This window comes from Strongylocentrotus purpuratus, unplaced genomic scaffold, assembly GCF_000002235.5.
Source record: "Strongylocentrotus purpuratus isolate Spur 01 unplaced genomic scaffold, Spur_5.0 spur5_scaffold_4, whole genome shotgun sequence".
In the NCBI taxonomy this organism is placed as follows: domain Eukaryota; kingdom Metazoa; phylum Echinodermata; class Echinoidea; order Camarodonta; family Strongylocentrotidae; genus Strongylocentrotus; species Strongylocentrotus purpuratus.
The window spans coordinates 16631389-16654785 of NW_022145610.1; the positions used below are offsets into that span (position 1 = coordinate 16631389).

A 23397-nucleotide genomic window follows, 5' to 3' on the forward strand; every position below is an offset into this window, starting at 1 on the left:
ACATTGTTACTTTGTTGTGGTTCTTCTGGCTCTCCTTTCCTTCTCCTTCATATTAGACTTATTTTGTATGGGGGGGGGGGGGGACTTAGGATCAACGTGATTCATTTCCCGTCTTAAATGGGAATTTATTTTTAAAGGTGGATATCATGGGCTGGAGAAAGTATCGGTGTTGTGCCAAAAGCAGTGCGTAGAGTAGGCATCCTATGTAGGCATTCCCCGATCCGCGTAGACATCGTGCGCCTCATCTGCAGCAACAGCTACACTCAATCTTCCAGACAACTAGACCACCCCAAACCCAAACTCAACCAAACAATAACTCGGCCCACTCACTTAAGCGGCCCACACACCTAGAGCCACATCCGCCATCCATATCGGCTCCACCACCTTATCGATAATGTTCCGTGAAAGGTACTCACCTGAGGTAATCTTTCTTGCAGAGAATCATCCCTCCCTTCGAGAAACATGAGTGTCCTATGTCACCGAGTTGAACGTTGCAGCAGGAACACTTGAGACACCCCGTGTGCCAGAATCGATCCACGGCATGCAGCAGGAATCGATCAATGATCTTGCCACCACAACCCGCGCAACATCGTACAGCATTGTTGTTGTTGTTGTTATTGTTGCTGTTGTTATTGTTGTTGTTGTTGTTGTTCGTCGTCGGTGTCGGTCTGTTCTCTTTGGTGCTGTCCATATTGTTAGCTGCAATGTAAGAAAAAATAAAACAACCGTTAAAGATAAACGTTAGTACTGGTAATGCGATTGCATCGTGAAAGAAAAGGTGTGGAAAGGATCAGAAACAGTTGATCATGTAGCATGTACGTATTTGTGTGCACTGCAAGGTTCTGGAGTCATCAAAATCATAATAAATTTGACCGAGTCTTGGTAAAGTAACGAGCACTGTACACAGAAAGCTATATATGGGACAACACACATGGTGTCGGGGCTAGTACTACCTTGATTTCCTTGTCTTTCTATGCTCATTACTCAGCCAGTGTACATTTTCTTCCAAAATTGTTTGGCACATGTCATTTATTTGTAATCTTGAACATTCAGTGAAAGTTTCGTTTGATTCTGTGAGAATTAATTTTCTTTTTTTTTTTTACCAGAACTGGAGTTTATCTTTAAAGAAATTGTGGTTATCAATGGCTTCTACATTTTAGTTGTACGGTATCTTCAAAGAATCCGCGCAACTTTCTATGATAATACATGTATTTTTCTCACTCTCAGAAAAAGTCTTTGGGAGGAGCTTTCGACATCGTTTCATAAATCTTCGGACAACATTTAGACAATGAAAGTTGTTTGATGGTAAGGTGGTTAATTGAAATGCAAAAGATTACAAGGACAATGAAATATTTGCAATTCAGAACTAACATAGAAAAAAGGTTTTAAAAAGTAACGAACACATATTTCAGCGAATAACAAGAGTGTTGTTTTCTGTCTAAACAGTTTGTACCGCTATTTAAACCTTCAAACTATGTTTCCTTGAACATGTTTTGTTTTAATGACCGAAAACGGATAACATTAAATATACAAAGAGTTCAATGCAACAGAAGAAACAACGCTTATTATCACCAACGACTTGTTTAGACAACCTCACATCATACAGAATAATTTGCAAAAGAGATTGACCCCTATGGTTATAAAAGTGAGGATTTTAAAAAAAATGGAGCGATTTTTATTCCCAGCATCGTCTGCTTGCTTTGTAAAAGAACACTTTACGCTGCTAATGCGACTTGACTCGGATAAAAGGTATAGAAGCACGTCGACTCAATGAAAGAAAGGAGTAAATGTAATCAAATATAGTACCTGCGCACGCTAAAAGCTGGAACGTAATAATGCATTTCGCCTAATGCTTTTAGTATATGACGCTATTCACGTGAGAAAAGGGTTTGTTCCATATTTCATGAAGGCAGTTTGTGCATAAAAGGAAGTAACATAAAACTCACCAAAGCATTTTAGCGTTTTTGGATCGTATTATGGATGGAGCTCCAGTGGCTCCCCTTTTGAATTATACCGACATATAAGATCTTATATGTGCTTATCATTGCACATGTCTGCTGTGTCGGGGCTTATTTGACTTCAGACTGCGTCTGAGAGATATCGATTTTCATCAGAGTTTCTATAGGCGTCTAATTTCATAATTGAGTCGGAGTAAATGGGGCATTTAGAGAAGTCTGCTCAATGGAATATTTTGTAGCTTGCCAGGAAAACAAATCGGGGGTAAGAGGAGAAGAACCGCTCAGAGTCAACTACAAAGAGAGCTTGGGTTGGTAAGGCGAGAAACGTCAAAAGGAAAAGTAATTCACCCTTTGAAAGGTCATGTTATATCGTCTTTTCAAACACGGCCATGAAGTAGTTACTAAAGTTATTGAATATATTATTACAAAGATGAATATAGTTTGCTTTGCTTTAGAAGGGATCATAAATGTTTTATAAAATGCCGCTTCCGTTAGTGACAAGGTTTTATTTCTCAGGTAAGGAATGACGATCGAAGTTCAAGAGCGCGCCAAAGAAACCACTAAAGAAATTCTGTAACTAGCCTCTAGGGGGGAATCCACTGCTAGGTGATACAGTCAATTTAAGATAGAGGAAGCCGGGTGAGCTGAAACTAACCGAATATTTATGAAGATATAATAAGGCAAGGACTGTTTGATGGTGGTGATATATGATAGAATATTGGTAACAGTTGGACGGACCCTTGGGAGGGATGAACGGTGTAAGATAGTGAGATAGACAGCCAATTTAACGTGCCAACTGCTGCTCCTTCTACTGAAGGGCGAGAGATGTGACAGGAAGCCAAGTAACAAATCCAGCGCATCTTATTAATATTCATCGCCATCTCATTGGAATATTCATGAGGCTTGATTAATAACACGTTAAAGTGCGGGCTCGGGGGAGAGATGGCGAGAGATGGCCAGATTAGTTTCATCTTCCCGTCATGCTGGAGCGCTGAAACCGAGAAAACAAAGATAATGAGATTTGAAACATATACCGGTGTGACAATCTAATGAAATTTTTTTGCGACACACGTGCATGACAGCCAATACATTAAAGTGATACCCGCACTGTGTGCAATTCCCAAATACGAGCACCGCATCTAGACACCTACTTCTTTCTTTCCTTCTCTCTTTACATCTTAAACCATCGTGGCCAGAACGCAGTAAGCCCACCACATAAGACCAATTCCATCCAGGTAATCTCATCAATTTTACTTTATAAACTTATTGAAGTTCAATCAAAATGATTGCAGACGACACGTTGATAAGAAAACGTAGCAGTCATTATGAGGAAAGTTGATACCATTGGATGAGTTCAATCAAGACAACTTACATGGCGCACTTCACAAACGAGAAAGTAATTTGAAGAGCTTTGCTTTACGACCACCATACACTGTAACGGCTTTAGAGTTAATTTATTTCTCAATCGCTGCGGTATTACTCAGGTAATGAGCTACCTGGTTGAAGAATCCTGCTTCTCCTTCACGTCGAAAATTAATATCTCAACATGATCTGGGCCCCGCTTTTAAAGGATGTGCGGCAAACATTTTCATTTACCTCTCCCCTCTCAATCATGGCAAGATAATGCTCAGCTCGAGTGTACCCAGCATTCTGAATGTAATGAAAATATTGATCGCATTTTTATGAGATATTTTGAAAAGATTAATTTGGAAGAGGCACGCGTGCTATACATTCACTTTGATATTATTGAGGGGAATCAGGATTGAGTTTGAAAGCTTTCTCTAGGAGACAGCGTGATTTTGGAGGTTGACAAGAGACTATGGCCGTCATAATATTGTATTTGCCTTAATCAGGCATCAAAACTCCATTAGTTCTAATGAATTCGCTTGGTTGATTTATTAAATGAAACCGTAATGCACTCTACCCAGTTCGATTTGCATCAGGAGCTCCCCTCCTCTCTCTCTCTCTCTCTCTCTCTCTCTCCACTCCGATCGCTTTCTGTTCGCTTTAAGCCTACAACCATGTACTTACTGCTCCTTTCTGGAGCATGACATTCTGAACTAAATTAGTACTTAAAGAAGGGACAAGTGGCTTGCAAAGTTGCAATCACAAAACGGACTCTTTTCACGAAAATACTCGGACAGAAATATAAACCTAGAGACTTGACTTTATCATTACCGCGTTTTAAAAGACAACATAAATGTTATCATGTATCGCTATTGTGGATATGGAAGGAATTGTTTCGCCCACTGTAGGTGCAAAATAAGATTCATGGTCTGTTACTCATATCTTGCAATCACAAAACGGACTCTTTTCACAAAAATACTCGGACAGATATATAAATATAAACCTAGACTCGACCTATATCATTACCGTGTTTTAAAAGACAACATAATAATCATTATATATCGCTTTTGTAGATATGGAAGGGAACTGTTGTACCAACTAGATGCAAAATAAGATTCATGGTCTGTTTGATCGTATCACCAAAGGGGCTTTGTCTTGATTAAAGTCACACTTATCCCGGAAATGTAATTTGTGCTCTACATGAGCACGTACTTGTCATCGGATTTTTCTTCCTGACCACAGTTAATAAGTCTCATAATGCTGAAAAGATGTCGGCATACAGTACAAGACGATGCTCGAATTCGATTTGTGGACTGCTGTCTTCAGTCATGCATTGCATGAATTAAACACAACTGTCTGATTCCTTCATTTACTTATTCCCGACACATAAGCACTTCAGGTTTGGTAACTTTGTTTTCTATCGATAATTTGCGAAAGGCAAGAGACCTCTTGCATCATTATGATTATTGTATAACCAGGTATTTCTAGTTTTGAAGTCTGGGATATACAAGTTTATGAGACTTCGAAAGTTTTAGTGATTCGAAGTCCTTCTTTTTCAGAATTACATGCGACTGAACAAAAACAAAACAAGAAAAGATGTCATATTTTCGCCCAACTCTGTCAGGCGTGACTTGACCGAATCTTCTCTCAAACTAATTACTTTCATAGTTGGTTGAAGGTATACCTCACCAAACCAGCTCACGCTTCGTGATGGCGACACCTTTGGGGACAGTATACCTTCTTCAATCTTCCTATAAAAAGGTAGCGAATCAAAATAAAGAGCGTTTCAAATGCAAAGCACGATACGGTCCACGTCGATTGCTTTGCAGACGATCTTAAAACAAAGACGCGGGAACTGATCAAGAGAAAAGGAAATAAAGTGGCGTGACTGGTTCGATTTATCTCGTGTAATTTTCAGATCCTTCTATCAATTTCGGAAGTGCCGGACCGAATACGTTTCTGAGAGTAACGAGCAAACTTGAACTCGACACCGGACTGCGATATCATTCTCCGTTTTTGGAATTCCACGATACTTCACCTATTTCATCCTTGAATCTCAAACATTGACCAAACATTCTACCGATGAGCTTTCAATAAAATCAATGGAAATTTATTATCGAGATTCATCGTTATGAATGTGGACATTCAGTATCAGCATGTTGCCTTTGAAAACGATTCGAGTTTGATAAATGACGTCTCATAACAGAGTAAAGCTGTATTAATACTAATATCGGACTGTGAAACATAAATTTAGCTTTATCTGTTGTCATAATGCAGACAATCATCCTTTCCACAGTTCTAAAACAAATACAGTGTATTAGTAAAAAAAAAAAAAAAAATGTTTTTCCGAGAAAAAAATACGAATCCCAAACCTATTATAAGGAAAAATCACTATCAACTTCCCCCCAAAAATCCATATTGATTAGCCAAATGTTTGCATAATGTCTTTTGTCATAATAAGAATGCAACTTAAAAATGAATGTGTTGTTCTTATCATGAACTTGCTATGTAATTTTATTATGTTTTAAAAGGGTTAACAATATATTTATCGTGTAAACGTTATTTTATTTCAATCACTGCCAACCCCATGCAGGGCAGATCATACGATGATTTTATTGCATTCACGTTTAATATCATCGATCATTTACAACGTTCCCAGATTGCTGTTGTTTCTGCGTGTATTTCTACCCCGTCATGGCCGAGATTGAAGTGAATCCAAAACGGTTTTAGCCTGAGCTTTATTGGTCTGGTCAATGCGATTTTAATAAACCTATCAAGTTTGATCCTTCATGGAGTGTAATATCGAACAACAATAAGGGTTCGCTCGGAGTAAGAGCTATCACAACCAGCAATTAACCCAAGCCTGGCATTTCTATATATATAACCCCCGACGAAATGAATGGTATTGGTAGCCCGCGCTCGAATGTATTGCTATGATATCCACTCTGTTATTATTGCAAATAACAGCTGCACTTAATCACATTTGTCAAGGCGATGAAAATTCATTAAGCACGTGGTTACTCGCGCAGGTAGCTCCAGTTGCTTTTCATAATGGGTTTCTATGTGTGCTATAGCATCATTGCATACGTCCAGCTCCCTATCATCGTCGTCCCCGCCGCCGACGCCGGCTGAGGGAGTATAAGATTTGGGTGCTGGGTTGCCCTCCTTCAAATCATACACATTATTAGCCATCGTATTTCCATTCAATTAATTTCACATCATTGTAATTTGTCACGCTTGGCGTCCCATTCTAATAGCTTTCCAGAAGGAGGGGAGTTTCGCACAATCTTCATCGATCATTAACGCTCTGCAATTCGCCTCCATTAATTTCTTCATGCAACCGGATCGGCATTTCCATTAGGCCTTCTTTTCACGTGTGACTGCGGGGAAGGCCTGGTGAATGATCACCCAAAATGCAATATCCCTGTACCCGTTTGCGGGCGACTAGCCGTGAAGAACGCAAATGGTATCATTAAAAATGAGTGTTAAAATATCCAACCGTGTTTGGCTCAGACCCGAGTTCTACCCCTTCGCATTGCCATCACACATCGCCATCTTGTCAAGCAAAGCTCATAATGATTTCCAACATTGCTGCTTGCTGCCTGTCACGAAGACCTTTTTTTTTAATAAACTCCACTTCACTCAGCGAACACGATTGGTGTCCCTTACCTCAGTATGAACATTATGGAACGCGTAATTGCATTTCTGTCATATTTGCATTTTTGTAGCCGAGTGACGATTAGAGTTATTGGCGTTACAAATGGCTACACTCCATCGTAACCCTTGTGTACGAAGCAAGAGGAAAAACATGTGTTGTAATTCACAATTACACATTAAAGGCTAAATGTGGTCTTTTTGTGTACATGATTGTGTACGTGACAAAACATGTGAACCATTGTGTAATGAATTATACCAAAGAGGTGGGAATATAAGAATGAGATTGGTGACAATGCATTGCTACGATGGAACCCATACATACATTGATTGTGAGAACATATCTATGAAAGGAAAAAGTAAATACAAATCACAAAATCCACGATAGGACTTCTTCACTCTAATGGCATTGATGTGTCGCTACATCGGCTTCAAAAAGACATCGTACAAACAAATTCGATAAGTTATATTTGTATAGATTTGTATACAAATACATGACATAGATTTATTTAAAAAAAGGGTAATTCCTATATCCCCATCACATTGTATATTAAATTATTATTGTATTAAACTGTTGACGATTATTATACGAAGTCATTATGCTTAGATTCCTAAGGAATTGTTATAATTACCCATGTATATCACGTCGTTAACCTGGAAAGTAAACTTGTTATGCTTATCATTATCGAATGGTGTTCACGACCGTTTCTCATAATTTTGATAAAGGTTAGAGTAAGTAGGACAAAGAAAAAGACGATTCCCCCCCCCCTTCTTAAACAGAGAAAATAGAAGAAGTCTATATGGGTTTACGGGGAGGATTAAAAGGAAAAGAGAAAGAGTTAACAAAGAAAGAAAATGGTTTACATGAAGTATTAAAGTTGTAAGTGAACACGTGGAGAAGTCTTTCTACACATGCCCTGACCCTATTCGAACCCGTAGTATGTCCAAATGAAAACCTGTCGACAGATCTGGAGACAAATTGCGGCTGTACCGGGATGTTATCTCACCAAATCAAACGCTACCACTTCAAGAAAATACGAAAGGAACGCCAAACAAGGAATCCACGGCAAGGTTGAAATATTTTAATACGAAGTTTAGATTGCAAAATGATTTGGGTTTGCTTTCCTAACAGCAATAAGTACCTCGAAAAAGATCGCTTGTCTTCTCAGGAAAATTATAACAATTTTTCTTTTCTTTTCGTGGTCAAAGTTATAGACCTGTACGGCGAATGATCATGTGCTGGCATTGAAATAAATAACAATTGCTTTGGAAATGGCGCAAGTAATTTCGTTTCTGTTTCAATAATTTTTCTCAAAAGTTTGGCACCAAATGCCGTAGCTTATCTATATTATACAGATTTGTTAGTTATTTCACCGTCTGTTCTCCTGTTATTATGAACTTACAAAAATCACGTACAGGTTCATAAAACATGTATATAGAGCTTGTAAATGGTTTCCCGAAACCATAGTTTCATCAGGGAAAATGTGCAGTTATCACTGTAATTAAACCTACCAGGTAATAATTTTGGCCCAGATTTGAAGCGAGACTGCCTTTTTAGGTTTATGATGTAAGCCACAGTTTTAATGCACGTTTTACTTCACTTTTCGTAAACCATACATTATTATTCTTGCTTTATTTACTCCTTGCCATGATTTTTAAGGTAAAAGTATGATATTCAATTTGTTGGCATTATATAAATCACGATTCATCTTCATTATCATTATGACCCAGTTTATAGATAACATGTCTGTCTTGTTGTATAACATTAAACCTTTGAAGCACACGTTACTTAACTATTAATGTTCGACCTTTTCATTCAACATCGACCCAACCACGCATCTTCTTCAACCATCCGCCTCCTTCTCAAAAATCTTGTTTAAATTATTCTTTTCAAATACTTTCCCTATTTTGTGTTAATACCTTAACTCTACAATCAGACAATAATAAAGATAAGGAAATAAAAGTCAAAGCTCTCTTCTTATCTTCCTGCTTGCATAAGTCGTAAATAACGAAGAGCAATTTCTGAATATTTAAACAGAAACTTGATTTCACAGCAACAATCAACCACACACGACCGTAACAGAAGACGGCCAATTTTCTTTATCATCTTTCTATACGTAAGCGATGTCGTGCGATTCCCAACGAGCGATTGAACGACGAACTCGGGGAGGTAATAACCAGCGAACTTGCTAATTTGGAAGGTTTTCCCCGGCCGATGGCGAGAGATTGCCATCTTTTCATTCATTTCCGACATTTGAGATGCAGACTGAAGGTCAGGGGAAAATTCCTCCGTTGTGAAATCATATTCCAATTACAAAAATAGGAACGCGCAAAATGGTGGCTAACTTCACCCGGCCATGTTCGATTTATCCTCGCTAATTTTCACGCGAGGCAAGTCGCTCAGCACGTTAATCTTTCTTTTTGTAATTCTTTAATGTTCTACTGGATGGATACAACTGAAATGATGCATAGCCCATCTTATATACATGTTAAATCCGCCGCTAATGTCTTATCTGGATGAAGAAGAAAACCACACGCGATTTCCCACGTTAGGGCATAAAGAGTAAGAAATGTGTTAAAGATTGTAACAGGGAATATAACCTGTGACACTGTTTATACAGGTCAGTGTGGTATCTCGTTGGTAACGGGACATTCGCTCCTGCGTCAATTGATTCTGCCATTATCTTTTATCAAAGATTTAGGGCTTGGTTTAGGGTTGGAATTAGGTTTTATGTTTAGGATTAGGGTTAGTGATAGGTAAAGTGTTGAATGTTGAGTCCGGGGTTAAAGTTGAGAATTCGGTTAGTGTAGGATTGATTGACGCGTAGCAATTGGCGCAGGAGCAAGTGTCTTACAACCCTCTGGTTTCTATATCTTGATTGGAGCATACAAGGAGGGTCTGGTAACTCATTGATCGGAGGGCATCACAGGGGTCATCTCCTATGTGGTTCAAACAGAGCTATCTTGACCTTATTAACCTATCATCCCATCATCAGAAGCTATCAGGGGCGTCAGATTCTTCTTCAAGCGCATCAGGTAGAGTCCATTTTCATTCATCTTCTCTGTCGCCCTTGTCGTATCCCATAACATGTCGCATTCAGTAACAGTGTCTTTTTCGGATCCTGATCTTGAAACAAAACATTATCTCTCAAGGCGAAGACTTGGGTTTCTGCAAACCCTCATGTTCAGGTAACACTTGAGATTCACTCAGTCAAAGTGTCGATTCTGAAGCGATTGTTACGTGCTCTCTTCCTACGGAGATGTGCACAGACCAGGGACCCGTTTGCATAAAACTTACCATTGATGGTAACTTTGCAATCAATGACAACTACTATGGCAACAGGGCTCAACAGCCAATCAAAATCAAGGTTTTCATGGTAGTTACCGTTGATGGCAAAGTTACCATCAATGGTAAGTTTTGTGCAACGGGGCCCAGAAGCTTTTTTAATCTTTATACAAGGTAATGCATTTTATAGTTCAATTACACACTTGGAAAATGTGGGTTCAGAGTTTCTAAAGTGACAGAAGGAATAAAACGAACTTCAGGAAGTTTTTGGACAAAGTAGCTCTTTGTAGGGCATGAAGGTTGTCGTGTTTTGGTTTTGGTTTTCAAAAGAACGAGGGCACTTATTATCCAAACCTTCGGCTGAATGTCTTCCATTTCAATTTCAATGCGGATGTTATTTGTTTAAGGACTTCATTTATTTTTCTTCTAATCCTCTAAACAACAATTTGGATGATTGGTATCTATTTTATCTGTTTGACTGTTTGGTTTTTAATTTTGACATGAAGGATAAGGCATACCTATTAGCAAACAACCCATTGATTACATGTCCTTTCTGAGAGACTTGGTAATATTTCGGATTTCTTCTCTACGGGTGCTTGTTCAACTGGGTTTCGAACTCGGAGTATCCTAAGAGCCCCTATCCGATCCACTGAGCCACAGTGCCTCCTATGAATCAATGACACAGTTCTCTTGTGGATGGCATCACAGAACACCGTGACGTAACACCATCACAGAGGCGTATTGAGCCTGATCTTTAATACATTCACGCTATCGATGCTCAAGGTTTGCCTCATTCTCAACCAACTTCTCAGGTGAAACTACCTGAGCCTAAAATTGATCCTGACGTATAGATTTCTTTTTCTAGGTTATCATTGTTTTAGGTTATCATCGAACACGAGCTGGCCGCCCGCCCTTCCAATGTGACGCGAAGGTCGGTAATGTTCGCGCCTCGTCTGTCTTCCACGTTTCGTTGGCGTAAATTAACTCCGATCTGTTAGACGGCTTCTTCTTTCCTGTTCTGTATCTATGGACATTAATCAAACTGATCGTCACTTTAGACTCTGCGGATTGATTCTCGTCTAAATATTTCCACGGACTGAAGTATCACACTTTCGCCTTGCGTCAATCAGATCACAAAGGCAGGGAACGTTCAGTTTTCATGGAATAGGCTTTCCTTACGCGGGATAAATTTGATCTTGTTGAAAATTTAGGTCGAAATGATAACAATAACGTCCGGAATTGAGACTACAGAGACACGTGGATGGGTGCATCTTTTTCGCCTACTCCATCTGTGTCTCCACCTTGCTCATGATCTACGCACCATCCTTTTCTATAGCCTTGAAATAAGGCTTGAATGTCTTTTTATTTTCTACGTCATAAATATTTCATATGACACACGAAGAGGAACATTATTTGGATACTTCTGGTAACGCAAATCTGCGTCACGATCTGGTCTATAAGGCAAGTTCTCATTTGCAAAAACATATATTCTGTTGGAGAGAGGCCAGGAGCTATCAAAGAGCGTCCAATCATCCTATTTATTATTTGATTAAAATCAGAGTATGGAGCTCAGGCTATCTCTGTAATCCACGATTTGTCTTCTGGGTCTGGCATACATGCGATTGATGCATGGCGCGGCGAAGCCAACTTGAAACATGTCGTTCATGGTTTTAATTTCATTACGAAACGACGGGCATGATTAAACCGCATCGATGCATGATCGTATTATCACGATGAACGGGCCAAGAAACAAGGAATACGACGCAAAGAAAGAAAAAAAAAGGGTAAACGAGAGGAGAAAAAATATCAACACTTGGGTTCCCCGGGACGTGGCAGATATATTTTCCTGATTCAAAATTGTTGAAAGACGCGCAGGGATAATGCACTGTCTAGGACTGTGTGTGAAGTGCATTTGTTTGAGCATGTTTCTTGGTATAGTGTATGTTGATAAATGAGTGCGAGCTATTAGGGGAATTTGAGCGAATTCTAGAAGGGGAAACGGAAAAAACGAAAGGCGACATTTCTCTTTTCTAAAGTTCTATGCTTTCTACTCCTGCATCTGGCGGTATTAACAGGGGAAATTTGTGAAAGTGCACAGGTATCCAATTACAGATACATTATTTCGTTTCGGTATTACATTGTCTATCTTTCTTTCGGGGTACATAGTAACTGCACCGACTTGGAGACCCACATGGCTGCTAATGCACTTCCTTAATATCGCAAATGGAAAAACTGATTAGACCGAGGTATTCTGATTGGGAGATTTCCTGTATTCCAATCAATAATGGAACAATGCTACATCTGAAAGGACTTCAATGTCAGTGTGTGGGACTACACTTAGGAATATCATAAAACACAGTCGATCCTTTACTTGCTCGAGCTTCTTTTAAATTCCATTCTACGAACAGTAACCAAATGTAATCAAAGTTGCAACTGTATAGGATAGAATTCTGAATTTTCTCTGTTTCACAAATATTACACTCTTCCGAATTAATTTCTGTTCATTATCCCAGTTCCCCCCGAGGAATGAAAGAATAATCAGTTCAAAACATAATAACTGCAAAGGTTATCATCATTCATTCACATCATTGCTTGCTCTCAAACATACTTAATCAGCATGATCAGTGTAGAAATTATTTTAAACAAGCATGTTATCATGTCACTGACAAACATCGCTGAATTCCGACAAAGAAAACATCTATACAGTCAATAATTAAAGACATCAAAAGTGAAAACATAGAAAACTTGAAGACAACCATTTCGGAAGATTTCCCAACAGGGTTGGTTGTATTTTCCCTATAGGAGAACACTCATTGAAGATGCGCGTATCGCAAGGGAAATGAACACATCCTTGCTGCCAACCAATTCAAGAGAAAGGAGGATATTACAGCATTTTGCTCTGATTTATGAAAGATCCAGAGATGAAGAAAATTCATCCGTCAGATTTGTCACCCAAGAAAGCGGGACAGGGAATAAAAGAGAGAAAGGGCAAGAGAGAGGGAAAGGAAGGAGGAGAGAGATTGGGGAAAAGGAAGATAAAGAAAAGGGGAAAGATCTGTTCTTGCTGATTCGCAAGACGCGCTCGATGTATCATTTTATCCAATGAGTTTAATGCCAGAGTATCACAACCTCGTCTCCGTTCACAATCGAGTAAATTTAATCAACTGGATTTCCCGCCTTTTTTGTCGTGTCTTGAGCGTCACCATTTTCATCATCGCTCTCTTCCCTTCTCTCTCCTCATTTCTTTCTCTTTCTCTCTGAATCTCTATCTTCCTACCCAGCCTTCTCATTTTCTTCTCCAATCAATAAACTGGGGTTGGACACTTTAATAATCCGAGTGAGCAAGAGGCGCAGACAGCAGTGGGCTAATGAAAAAAATTCGGTGCAATGTTTTGGAATCGCGTCAAATCAGAGTGGCTGGCTGATTAAAACGGAGTAGAAGACGTGGGGTGGGTGTGGGTGTGGGGGAGATTCCATATATTAAACCATATGCCCTTTCCCACTGCTGCTGATTAATCAGCATAATCACGCAACGGCTCCGTGAAGGGTGGGGTAACCATAAACCCTCCTACCAACTATACCACGGCCGTTCGCTGAAGGTTGTCACGACAGCCCCTCTGATAGTGCGCGCTAACATGGCAATGTGAACGTCAGCTAATCGTCTGGGAGAGAGGTGGAATGACGTGTGGTACTTCTTATCACAGATCAAAGATATTGCTCAGTTCTACCATCATCACAACGCACACACGCACCCCTCCCCACGCCCACACCCTCTCTCCACTCACCCACCCCACCCGCAGAAAAAAAGCAATAAGGTATATCTTTCAGGATGAGCTGGTTTCATTTAATTACTTCATGCAAATTGCATTTGGTTGCCCTTTTCATTACTTTTCTCATTATCCACTCCAAAAGGACCATCACCAACAAAGGATCTCGACAGATTTGCAGTGCGTCTCGTGTGCCTACCGTTACAACCAAGGCCACTTTGCTTCATATCCCTGATTTGTAATCAATTTATTTCCATATTTACTGCAATAACACCTGGGTTAATTATTATATCAAAACCATACGGGTTGGCACGGGATAGAGATAATTACGTTATAAAGAATCAAGATTGATATGACTTGCAGTAGATGAGTTTGTAATTTAATTAATTACTTTGATTATATTGCATTAACTATAAGGATAAAACGGGGGCATATTGCGATACAAGTATTGCTTTCACTAAATTTCTTTATGTATTTGTGAAAATATTAGATGTTTTGTTGAAAATATTTATTGCTACAAAGCTTATTTTGTACGAAAATGTCGGGATTGTGACAAATCATATCTCAGTGGTGTGTTGAGGTATGTATTCGTGCTCCTTTTGGGCCTCTCCGAATCCCCCCCCCCCCCCCCACTGCCAAACACAAAATTACAAAAGTTAATTTATTGTAATTGGTGTTTACCTACATGTACTTATATATCGCATACATTGACGGCTGTACAGCGCACCAATAAAATTAATGTATCCCCTTCCGAAAACATTCGATTCGTATTCTCTGTACTTGAGCATGAACGTCATGGAAATATGTTGGTTTCCTGAATTAAAGAACGGAAATTAGTCGAACACTTATCAGAGACCATTCAGGATCGGGCAGGCATGCCACTGAACTTGATTACATTCACGTACATGGTATACACTGCGCAAGATAGATTGCTCTTTGCGTCCAGTCGCGCAATAACACGAGTGCAGTAATTGATCTAGGGAGGAAATTACTACTGGAACAGGAGAGAGGGAGAGAGGAGGGGAAAAAGGAGATCAGAGAGAGAAGTTTAACCAAAAAAAAAAAAAAAAAAAAAAAAAAAAGCGAAGAGTAATCAGGAATTCCAAACTCATCAGGGCTGTGCAAATGTAAATAGTGCAGAAAGAAATTAATCACGCGCAGTTATTGGGAATTCATACATTCATTCCTATTCTGCAATCGTACGCATGGGTCGACGGTAGGGGGTAGCCAAACGGTGCTAGGGAGGGGGTGGGGCGACGCGATCCGCCCGATACATTACAACAACCCTCAAGTCTGTTTAATTAAAATACATCCTCATTGCACTATATGCTCACTTATCTTTGCAATGATCTGAGTCAATAAATTTGGTCAAGGTGAATTAATTGTTCCCTGGTCGTCGTCACACATCACGCACCGTGCTCCTAGTTTAATACCTCCCTGGCTATGCCGGTATTATTACGATGCTTTTCATCATACACGTATCTAGATCCTATTCCCAAAGCATTGTTATTATGTAGAAGACGGGACGCTCTCTCCGAATACATCTTTCTTCGTTTTCTTCTTCATCAGTTTAAAAGCCCGAGATTAATCACAAAAATGTTTCAGCTGGAAATTACGTCTGGAGGCTGTGTAAATGACAATGCCTACATATCCAGATGGAGTAACGCACAAAGAAACAATTGGTGAATTGGTCCACGTTTAGACATTAAACACAATTTTCGAACTCACATCAGTCAAATACAAGACGCTGTATTAACCCTTTTACATTTAATCAGAGTGTAAGAAATGTTGATAAATGGTCACAGACAAGAAGGTTGCCATGTATTACGCTTGACATCGAGGTTTGAATGGGTGCAAGTAACTGGTCGGATAACTGTAATACAGCTTTCTCATTTCCATAAATGTATTTCTTGTTATTGACCCCGCTATACCCATCCATTAGTTTCAAATAATTATGGTGTGTTAAGGAAATAGCTTAGGTAATGTGAACAGGACTGATATTCGGCAATTCTATCTTTTGCAGGTAAGTGCTTTACCTGCAACATAATGAGCTAATTCGTGGGGGTAATATACAAACAGCGTCGAACAGTATAATTGTCATTATAGATTAACGAGAGACAAGATCCTTATGGTGTTTAAAAATTATTATAATACCCTTAACTGTATAATAAAATTCAAACTGGGCTTAGTTTTGGTGTCGCACTATTAGAAGGTAAGCGTTCTTCTTCAGTTTAGTTTAGGAATATCATTGACGTATTTTATATTACTACAAAGCAGAGATTTGCATAATACTGTTTACGTGGCGCCTTTGTTCGATTCATATCGAAATAATGCCATTCAAGACAACAATTTGTAGCTTCATATTATACTAATTATAATTTTGCTCAACACTTGATCATTTTTGCAACAAGGTAATCTCTTTCTCTCTCTCTCCCTGCCTTTGTTTCTTTCTTTCTATATGACACTCTTTGTCTGTCTCTGTCTCCTTGTCTGTCTGCCCCCCCTCTCTCTCTCTCTCTCTCTGTCACTCTCCTCTGACAAGGCACGTCCCCTATAAGAAAAAATCCACTTTAGCCTGGACTCGATGAATTAAGTAAGTGTCCATTATTGCGAGGTGGCGACGGTTCGAATTCATTTAATAAATGATATTAGGGAATTGGTCCACGTGAGCTCCAAACCGTCGCATTCACACTGCAAGCGAAAACCATCGGTTTTTCTCAACTTCTGGGGAGTGTTTCACAAACTTGCCATCAGGGACAAATGACAGTTTTTGTTATAAGCTACTAAAATCCTTGCTTCTGATTGGTTATCAGCAGATTTGTCATTGATTTTTGTCATTTGTCATTGAAAAAAGGCTTTTTGAAACGGGTCCCTGGTGTTTTGTCGGAAGCTGCAAAGCAACTCTCCATAAACATGACGAAAATCAATCTCTGGGTGTGGTTTTTCGAAACCCCGGCAGAAACGTCACCGGTTTTTGCAGTGTAAATGCTCACTCTCAGCTTTTTTGTCACGTGACTGTCCTCGCTTCTGTGCCCAGTCTGCTAACACATGCAGGGTAGCGGCAAGTGGCACATGCACAAAATTCAACCAACTTACCCCCCCCCCCCCCTCCCAACAAAAATTCATCAAACACCGACGATTTCTCAGGATTTGTTATTCAGTAGTGTAAATGGCTTCTTTTTTTAAAAAGTTTTATCAAAATTGTTTTGGGCTGTGTAAATGAGCCTACCGTCGCACTCACATCCATTTCCCTAAACCATGCAATTTAGACAGCCAAGGAGCGCTTTCACAACTCACATTTAACCGTAGTCTCTGCAACCTAACCTCAACCCCGCCAGACAATAGTGATGGAACATTTAATGAAAATGATAACAATGTTAATAGTAATAATAATAGTGATTTCTTGTATAGCTCTTATTTCTGTCAGACTTGACACTCCTGGGGGTTTACAACTATTACCAAACCATTAGGAATGGCTGCCATTACGACGCTCTAGCATTTCAAGGAATTACATCCTGTCAGGTACAACTCAGTGAATTCGCCTCACCTGGGTCGAGTGTGGAAAATATAGAGTAATGTCTTGCCAAAGGATATTAGTGACGCGGTGGGACTCGAGCCGCGAACTATATGACCACAGTCCGGTGACATATCCACTTCGACGATGGCACCTCCACTAAAGTGTTATTATTTTCTCGTCCACAGAAGAAGTAAAAAGGATGAAAGACAGAGGAAACATGTCTATGTACTTCTATAGTTTCTTGCCAACTTGATCCCACTTCCTTAATCCTATATGCATGATAATTATCATGATCACCATTTCTTACTCTGGACCTTAAAGGTATGTATTGTCTACCTATTGTCCATCTACGACCTACAAGAAAACATATAGGCCTACTCTGTAATATATATTTGGAGGTATCTTTGGTAAACTAGGTAATGGTCAACGAAATATGAAATTTTCCAAATACATGGATACCCGTTCAGCCCATGTCGCGATCGTACAGGGGATCGCCCCATTGTCCTGACCCAGATACGAGTGACCGCGTCTGGTCAACACCGCCAATCTTGAAAAAAGGTTTAATAGGCTAGACTAAATTGGCGTACTCGACCGCTGTATCGCAATGCTTTTCCACGAGGAAGAGACAGCACATTAGAAGAGGTGCATTAACTCTGTTTGTAATAATACACCCCCAACGCCATTAGTCCAATTCCATAAATATTTTAAAATACTTTTCCTCGTCGACACTGAATGTCACCCGTAAGGCAAAGTGGGGGGAAAGGGCATTCTAATAAAGCACCAAAGACAACTGGCTCAATAACTGTTTCTGCCTCCCCGGCAACGCTGATGTTGAAAGTTTAGATCCAAGATGAAGAATATTCTCCATGGTAACCACCGTCTAAACAAAAGGATGTCGACGATTGAGACAGGGGGAAATGCCTCAACAATTGATGTAGAACGAGAAGGTATTGACGTGAACCTGAGCGAGTTATTGTTCTAAACACGTAACAAATTATGGTGTTTTATAAGAACCAACTTAAATACCACTTAACGATACGAATATATAAGTGCAATTAATGCTTCCTAGGCACCCCATAATGCATGGTGTCGATAATTATTCGGTTCATTTTTTTAACTGCGATTCCTAAGAGCAATCTACTTTTCATAAAAAATTAAAAGCTTTCTCACGTGACCTCGTGCTACATTATGGTTAACTATTTGTTTAAACAACTCCACAATGCCATCGTCTTTATACCCGTTATAATTGAGGCGCCATTTGATTGCGTGGTTACTGAAGCTAATAAAGCTAATAAAGGCAAGTAGTGCTTGTGCCAGTGATCTCTCTTATACTATAGCTCCATGATAAAAAGCAAATGTACAGTTCGTTTTACACTCACTTTGTATACGGTGCAACTCTTACTTGATGCGTCAACGACCACGCAAGTTGCTGACGCATCGCTCCGTCAGCTAATGGCGTCTCGTGCGCAACCTGCTTCTGAAAGGCTCGAGATTAAAACCGTCAATACTACTGGGCCAGAAGGGATTAGACCACACAGCGAGGTCACTGACAGGTGGCTATCCCATTAACTCAGCTCGCAACTAACACAAGAAAAAGAGTATCATGGGGGACCAACAGGCACCGATTGGGGAAGTTTTCTATATAGAGGGAGCAAGTAGCTACAAGTAGGACAGTGTGGCTTTAAAACAGAAACATCAGAGCCTCTTGCCTGAAGGTATACGCAATGGAAACAACGCAATGGGCATTAAACAACAGATCGAACTTTTGACGAAGTCGGTTTGGTAAACACGATATAGAGACGGATTGATTTTAGAGGAAAAGGCCGGGGGATTCGAAATGTCCCAATATCTCTAGACACAGATGACGGCAATGGCTTGACAGACCAAGAAGTTCCACCAGAACGTCGAATCTGGATGTCACCCCCTCTCATGACTGTTCGCTTCAAGAATTTCAAAATTACAACTAAGTTTTCGAAAACGAATGGCCCTTTTCTGGAGACCCGAATATGTTTTGTTTCATTCGTGATACCGGTGGGGACGCAGCTAGCTCAAACACTGAAGATCATATTCTGATCAAGGTACTCGAGGAAAGGTAAAACATGTAATAAAACCGATCAACATTGACATGTATCAGGTCAGTTATGTCGCACTAGAAAAGATGTCTGAAGTTGAAGGCCATCCTAACCTAACTCTGGGACCAAAGTCCCTTTACTAGTCAAAACGGTTGTAAATTATCTAGTAGACTTTCCCCAGGGTTTATTTTCGCCAAATTACATGACCGTATTTGGGTTTCATATGACCCGTGTGTCGACGGAATGAATGATAGATGTTATTTATTGCGCATGTGCGAGTCCTAAGAGACGAGGAACCGTTTCCACGTGGTTGCCTGCCAGTCGCAATGCGATCACAAAATACCCTTCGGATGGACAAATATTGTGTTTAATTTAAAGACAACGCTCTTGTTGTTTTCTCTTCTTCCTTAAGTATTGTTCGGCGGTCAGTTGGTGATCTGATATAAGTGATGACGTACCGCGATGTCCGTTGGGTATGGACGTGATCTGGGTGTTGTCCGATGAACTCTACTTAGAAGCTTGACCGTGGTCAACGCAATTAACTTGTGGATACCCTTTCGCTGCACGCACGTATAGCTGCAGCACAAGTTCGTGGCACATCAAGTCCAAAACAAGGTGGGGAGGAGGGCGGGAAGGGGGTGTTCAGCACATATCAATAGACAGTACCCTTCATATTATAAACACATTTAAATTCAAGGTTTCACGATGTCCGTTTAAATTTGAAATATTCGCCCTCGTACAGCGCGCGAAATATAGGTCTACCCGATAATAGGAGAGACACAACGCGCACCAACTGATAAAAAGGGTTTGCCATTTAGTATTAATTACTTTAATGTTAATATGGACCATGTCTGCCAGCCTTTCAAGAAGTTTTTAATATAACTCAAACTTGAAAATATCAACGATCCCCGTACATTGACAATGAAATAAATGTTGCAATTATAATGTTATAGATTGCCAATAAATTACCCCAGTGTCATTTCATAATGACAACATTCTTTTGAAACCACGTTCACAACCTGCTGATAGCATCACAACAACACCACGGTAGCAATGGAGGTTTTCTCCATTAGGCGTCGTGTCCTAGAATGACTTTGGCCTTTGTTAATTGCCTTCATTCATCATGATCCTTCAATCTTCTGTCCCTTCTGGTCATGAGTGACGCATTTCTTATCCATCCCTTCTCCTTCATGCCTCCCGAACATCCCTGTTCCAACACCCCTCGGATATCTATTACAATCTCCGTAACCCCCGTAACATTGAAATTATATCATGTAAGCAACGGATTCAACGGAACTACAAAACTTATAATAATCTCACCATTAACGCCAGAGTACAAAGTTGGGAAGGTGTCAAAACATATAGGACCTTGATAAACATAGCTTGCGAGTAAAGATGCTTTTCTCCGGCGCTGTGTATGGGACATTTAATGGAAAGGGTCTGAACCGGCGTGTCGTCAGAAACTTGCGCTGAGCATAGCCGTTATTTGCCCAAGGAGGCACTCACGTTGCCGAATTGAGGGTATCCTCTGATTAATGGAAAATTGACAGGATCCATTAGCCTTTAGAGAAAGGATTTAAGGGAGAGTAAAAACTGTAATGTCAGATGCTCGCGCTAAAAGTAACTTTATCAAAGAATGCTAGCTTCCTGCGAATGTGAGAATAGACTACCCCCACGGGGAGCTCCAAAGTGCCATTAAGATTTCAGCCGGTGATGGAGCGCTTATTCTTATATCATAGGAAAGAAAATCTTCCGTGTTTGAGCAAGATACCGTATTAGTTTAGCAGTCTAGACCGCCGCCTGACGTGACATAACCAAAATCGAGGGATTACAAAACTTACGAATAGAATCGTATAAAAGTGCGAACATCAAAATATTTTAAAAATCCGATAAAACCCAAGTTTGAATGGTTTTGCATGACGTGACATAACCAAAAACGAGGGATTAAAAAAACTTAAGAATAGAATCGTAAAAAAAGTGCGAACATCAAAATATTTTAAAAATCTGATAAAACCCAAGTTTGAATGGTTTTGCATGACGTGACATAACCAAAAACGAGGGATTACAAAACTTAAGTATAGAATCTTATAAAAGTGCGAACATCAACATTTTTAAAATTCTGGTCAACTCCAGATTTGAATGGTTTACTTTAAATTACGATAATATCTACCGACCACAGGAGGAAAGGAATTACTATCATAACAATTCAATGTAGATGAAATATAACTTCATATAATTCAAGTGCTTTGGTTCTGATTCAAGATCACATTGACTTTTTCATGAAAATCAAGAAACTGACTTACCTTTCATCTATAATAATTTCCCCAAAGAAAAGTAAACAACAATTATTGTAACTGTACATTCATTCGTGTCCAGGCTTTAATGTTCATGATGTACGTTTAGTGTAATAATTACATCAATAAATATGCTTTTCTTCTTTGGTAACAATCGAGGCGTCAGTTTGGGTTTCATGCCTATAGACGAGATAGAGTTTTAGATTTAAATATAAATATATATTTCACATAAACCATATAAACTCGACGATGTTTACTACTTTATTTCCTGTTGAAATTTGAGACGATTAGCGTTTAAATGAAGTATAAATCAAAATACAGCAAAACATAATATTTGCGAATGAGAGCGAGAATTCAAAAGGGCAAAAGATTGTATGTGGATGAAGGTATGAACAAAGCTATTCGAAACGTCATGGAATGGAGTAAATTAAAGAGGGGGAGAAGAGATAGAGAGAATGGAAAGAAGGATATATAAAGAGAGAGAGAGCGAGAGAGAGAGAGAGAGAGACAACAAAACATGGACGAACATAATAGAGCAAGAAAATATAAGATACACACTTGTACCGAAAGGGGAAAGAATCCAATGCAAATAATTAGATCATATAGATAAAATGACTCGAGGAAAGAGAGGAAAGACGGAGTAGTTGGAGAGAGAGAGAGAGAGAGATGTAGAGATATTTTCCCGAGGAAAGCTCGTAATAGGAGTATCACTTTCATATTAATATTTGCCTAAGTGCCTTTGCGTTCGGTTATAATTACAAAGAGAGAAAAATATGAACTGGTTCGGGGCTGTTAATGGGCGCTAATGCACTGCTCTCAAAGGCTGCTTCCCCTGCATATCGCAGAGAGGGAGAGAGGGGGAAAGACAAGGTGAAATGGAGGATGAAAACACATATGAAATACGCTTTTTAATGGCCTCTTGTTTGCCTTTTATTCCAATATAGGGATTATTTTCATATCGGAAATCAATCAATGTGAGTTAGGGCATTTAATTAAAAAAAATATTTGATGTTTCAATTTGATAATGGAGCTGTGGAAAGCGACGCTCTCTCAATTTCACAAGGACAGGGTAAAGAGCGGCCTATTTGTAATTGTATCCGTTTACATTGGGTCAAAATGTGTTATGAATTATTCCATTGTTACCACAAGTTATCTAATACGAGAATATGACTCGGAAATATATATGAAACGGAAATATATGAAAAGAAAAAAGAAACAAGGGAATTCATTAAAAAGAATTTTTGCGAAGTTGAGTTCATGGCTACAATTATGACTGTGCCCTTATTGTCTCAAATACATTTGAATTCTTAGGAACATAATTGTAATCATAATTGTAATTATTTTTGTAATTATAATTGTAAACTGCGTATGGAGAAGGGAGAAACAATTTAATTTTCTATAATTAATCGAGAAACGAAACACGTGGGAAATTAGCCCACTGGTTATTAGGGACATTTAAAAGTAACAAAAGAAAAAGCGAGAATCAAAATGTGTGCATTTGG

The 23397-nt window shown here is 39.4% G+C and overlaps 1 protein-coding gene across 1 annotated transcript in view; it reads right to left on the reverse strand.

The window, feature by feature from the left end:
* Positions 1 to 309: 309 nt before the first annotated feature.
* Positions 310 to 23397, reverse strand: part of LOC582443 (LIM domain transcription factor LMO4-B) — a 32826-nt gene continuing 9738 nt past the window's right edge. The window contains exon 2 of the mRNA XM_030997677.1: positions 310 to 699. Within this exon, the coding sequence (XP_030853537.1) occupies positions 413 to 699 (287 nt within the window). The 3' untranslated portion in view covers positions 310 to 412. The remainder of the gene's footprint in view (positions 700 to 23397) is intronic.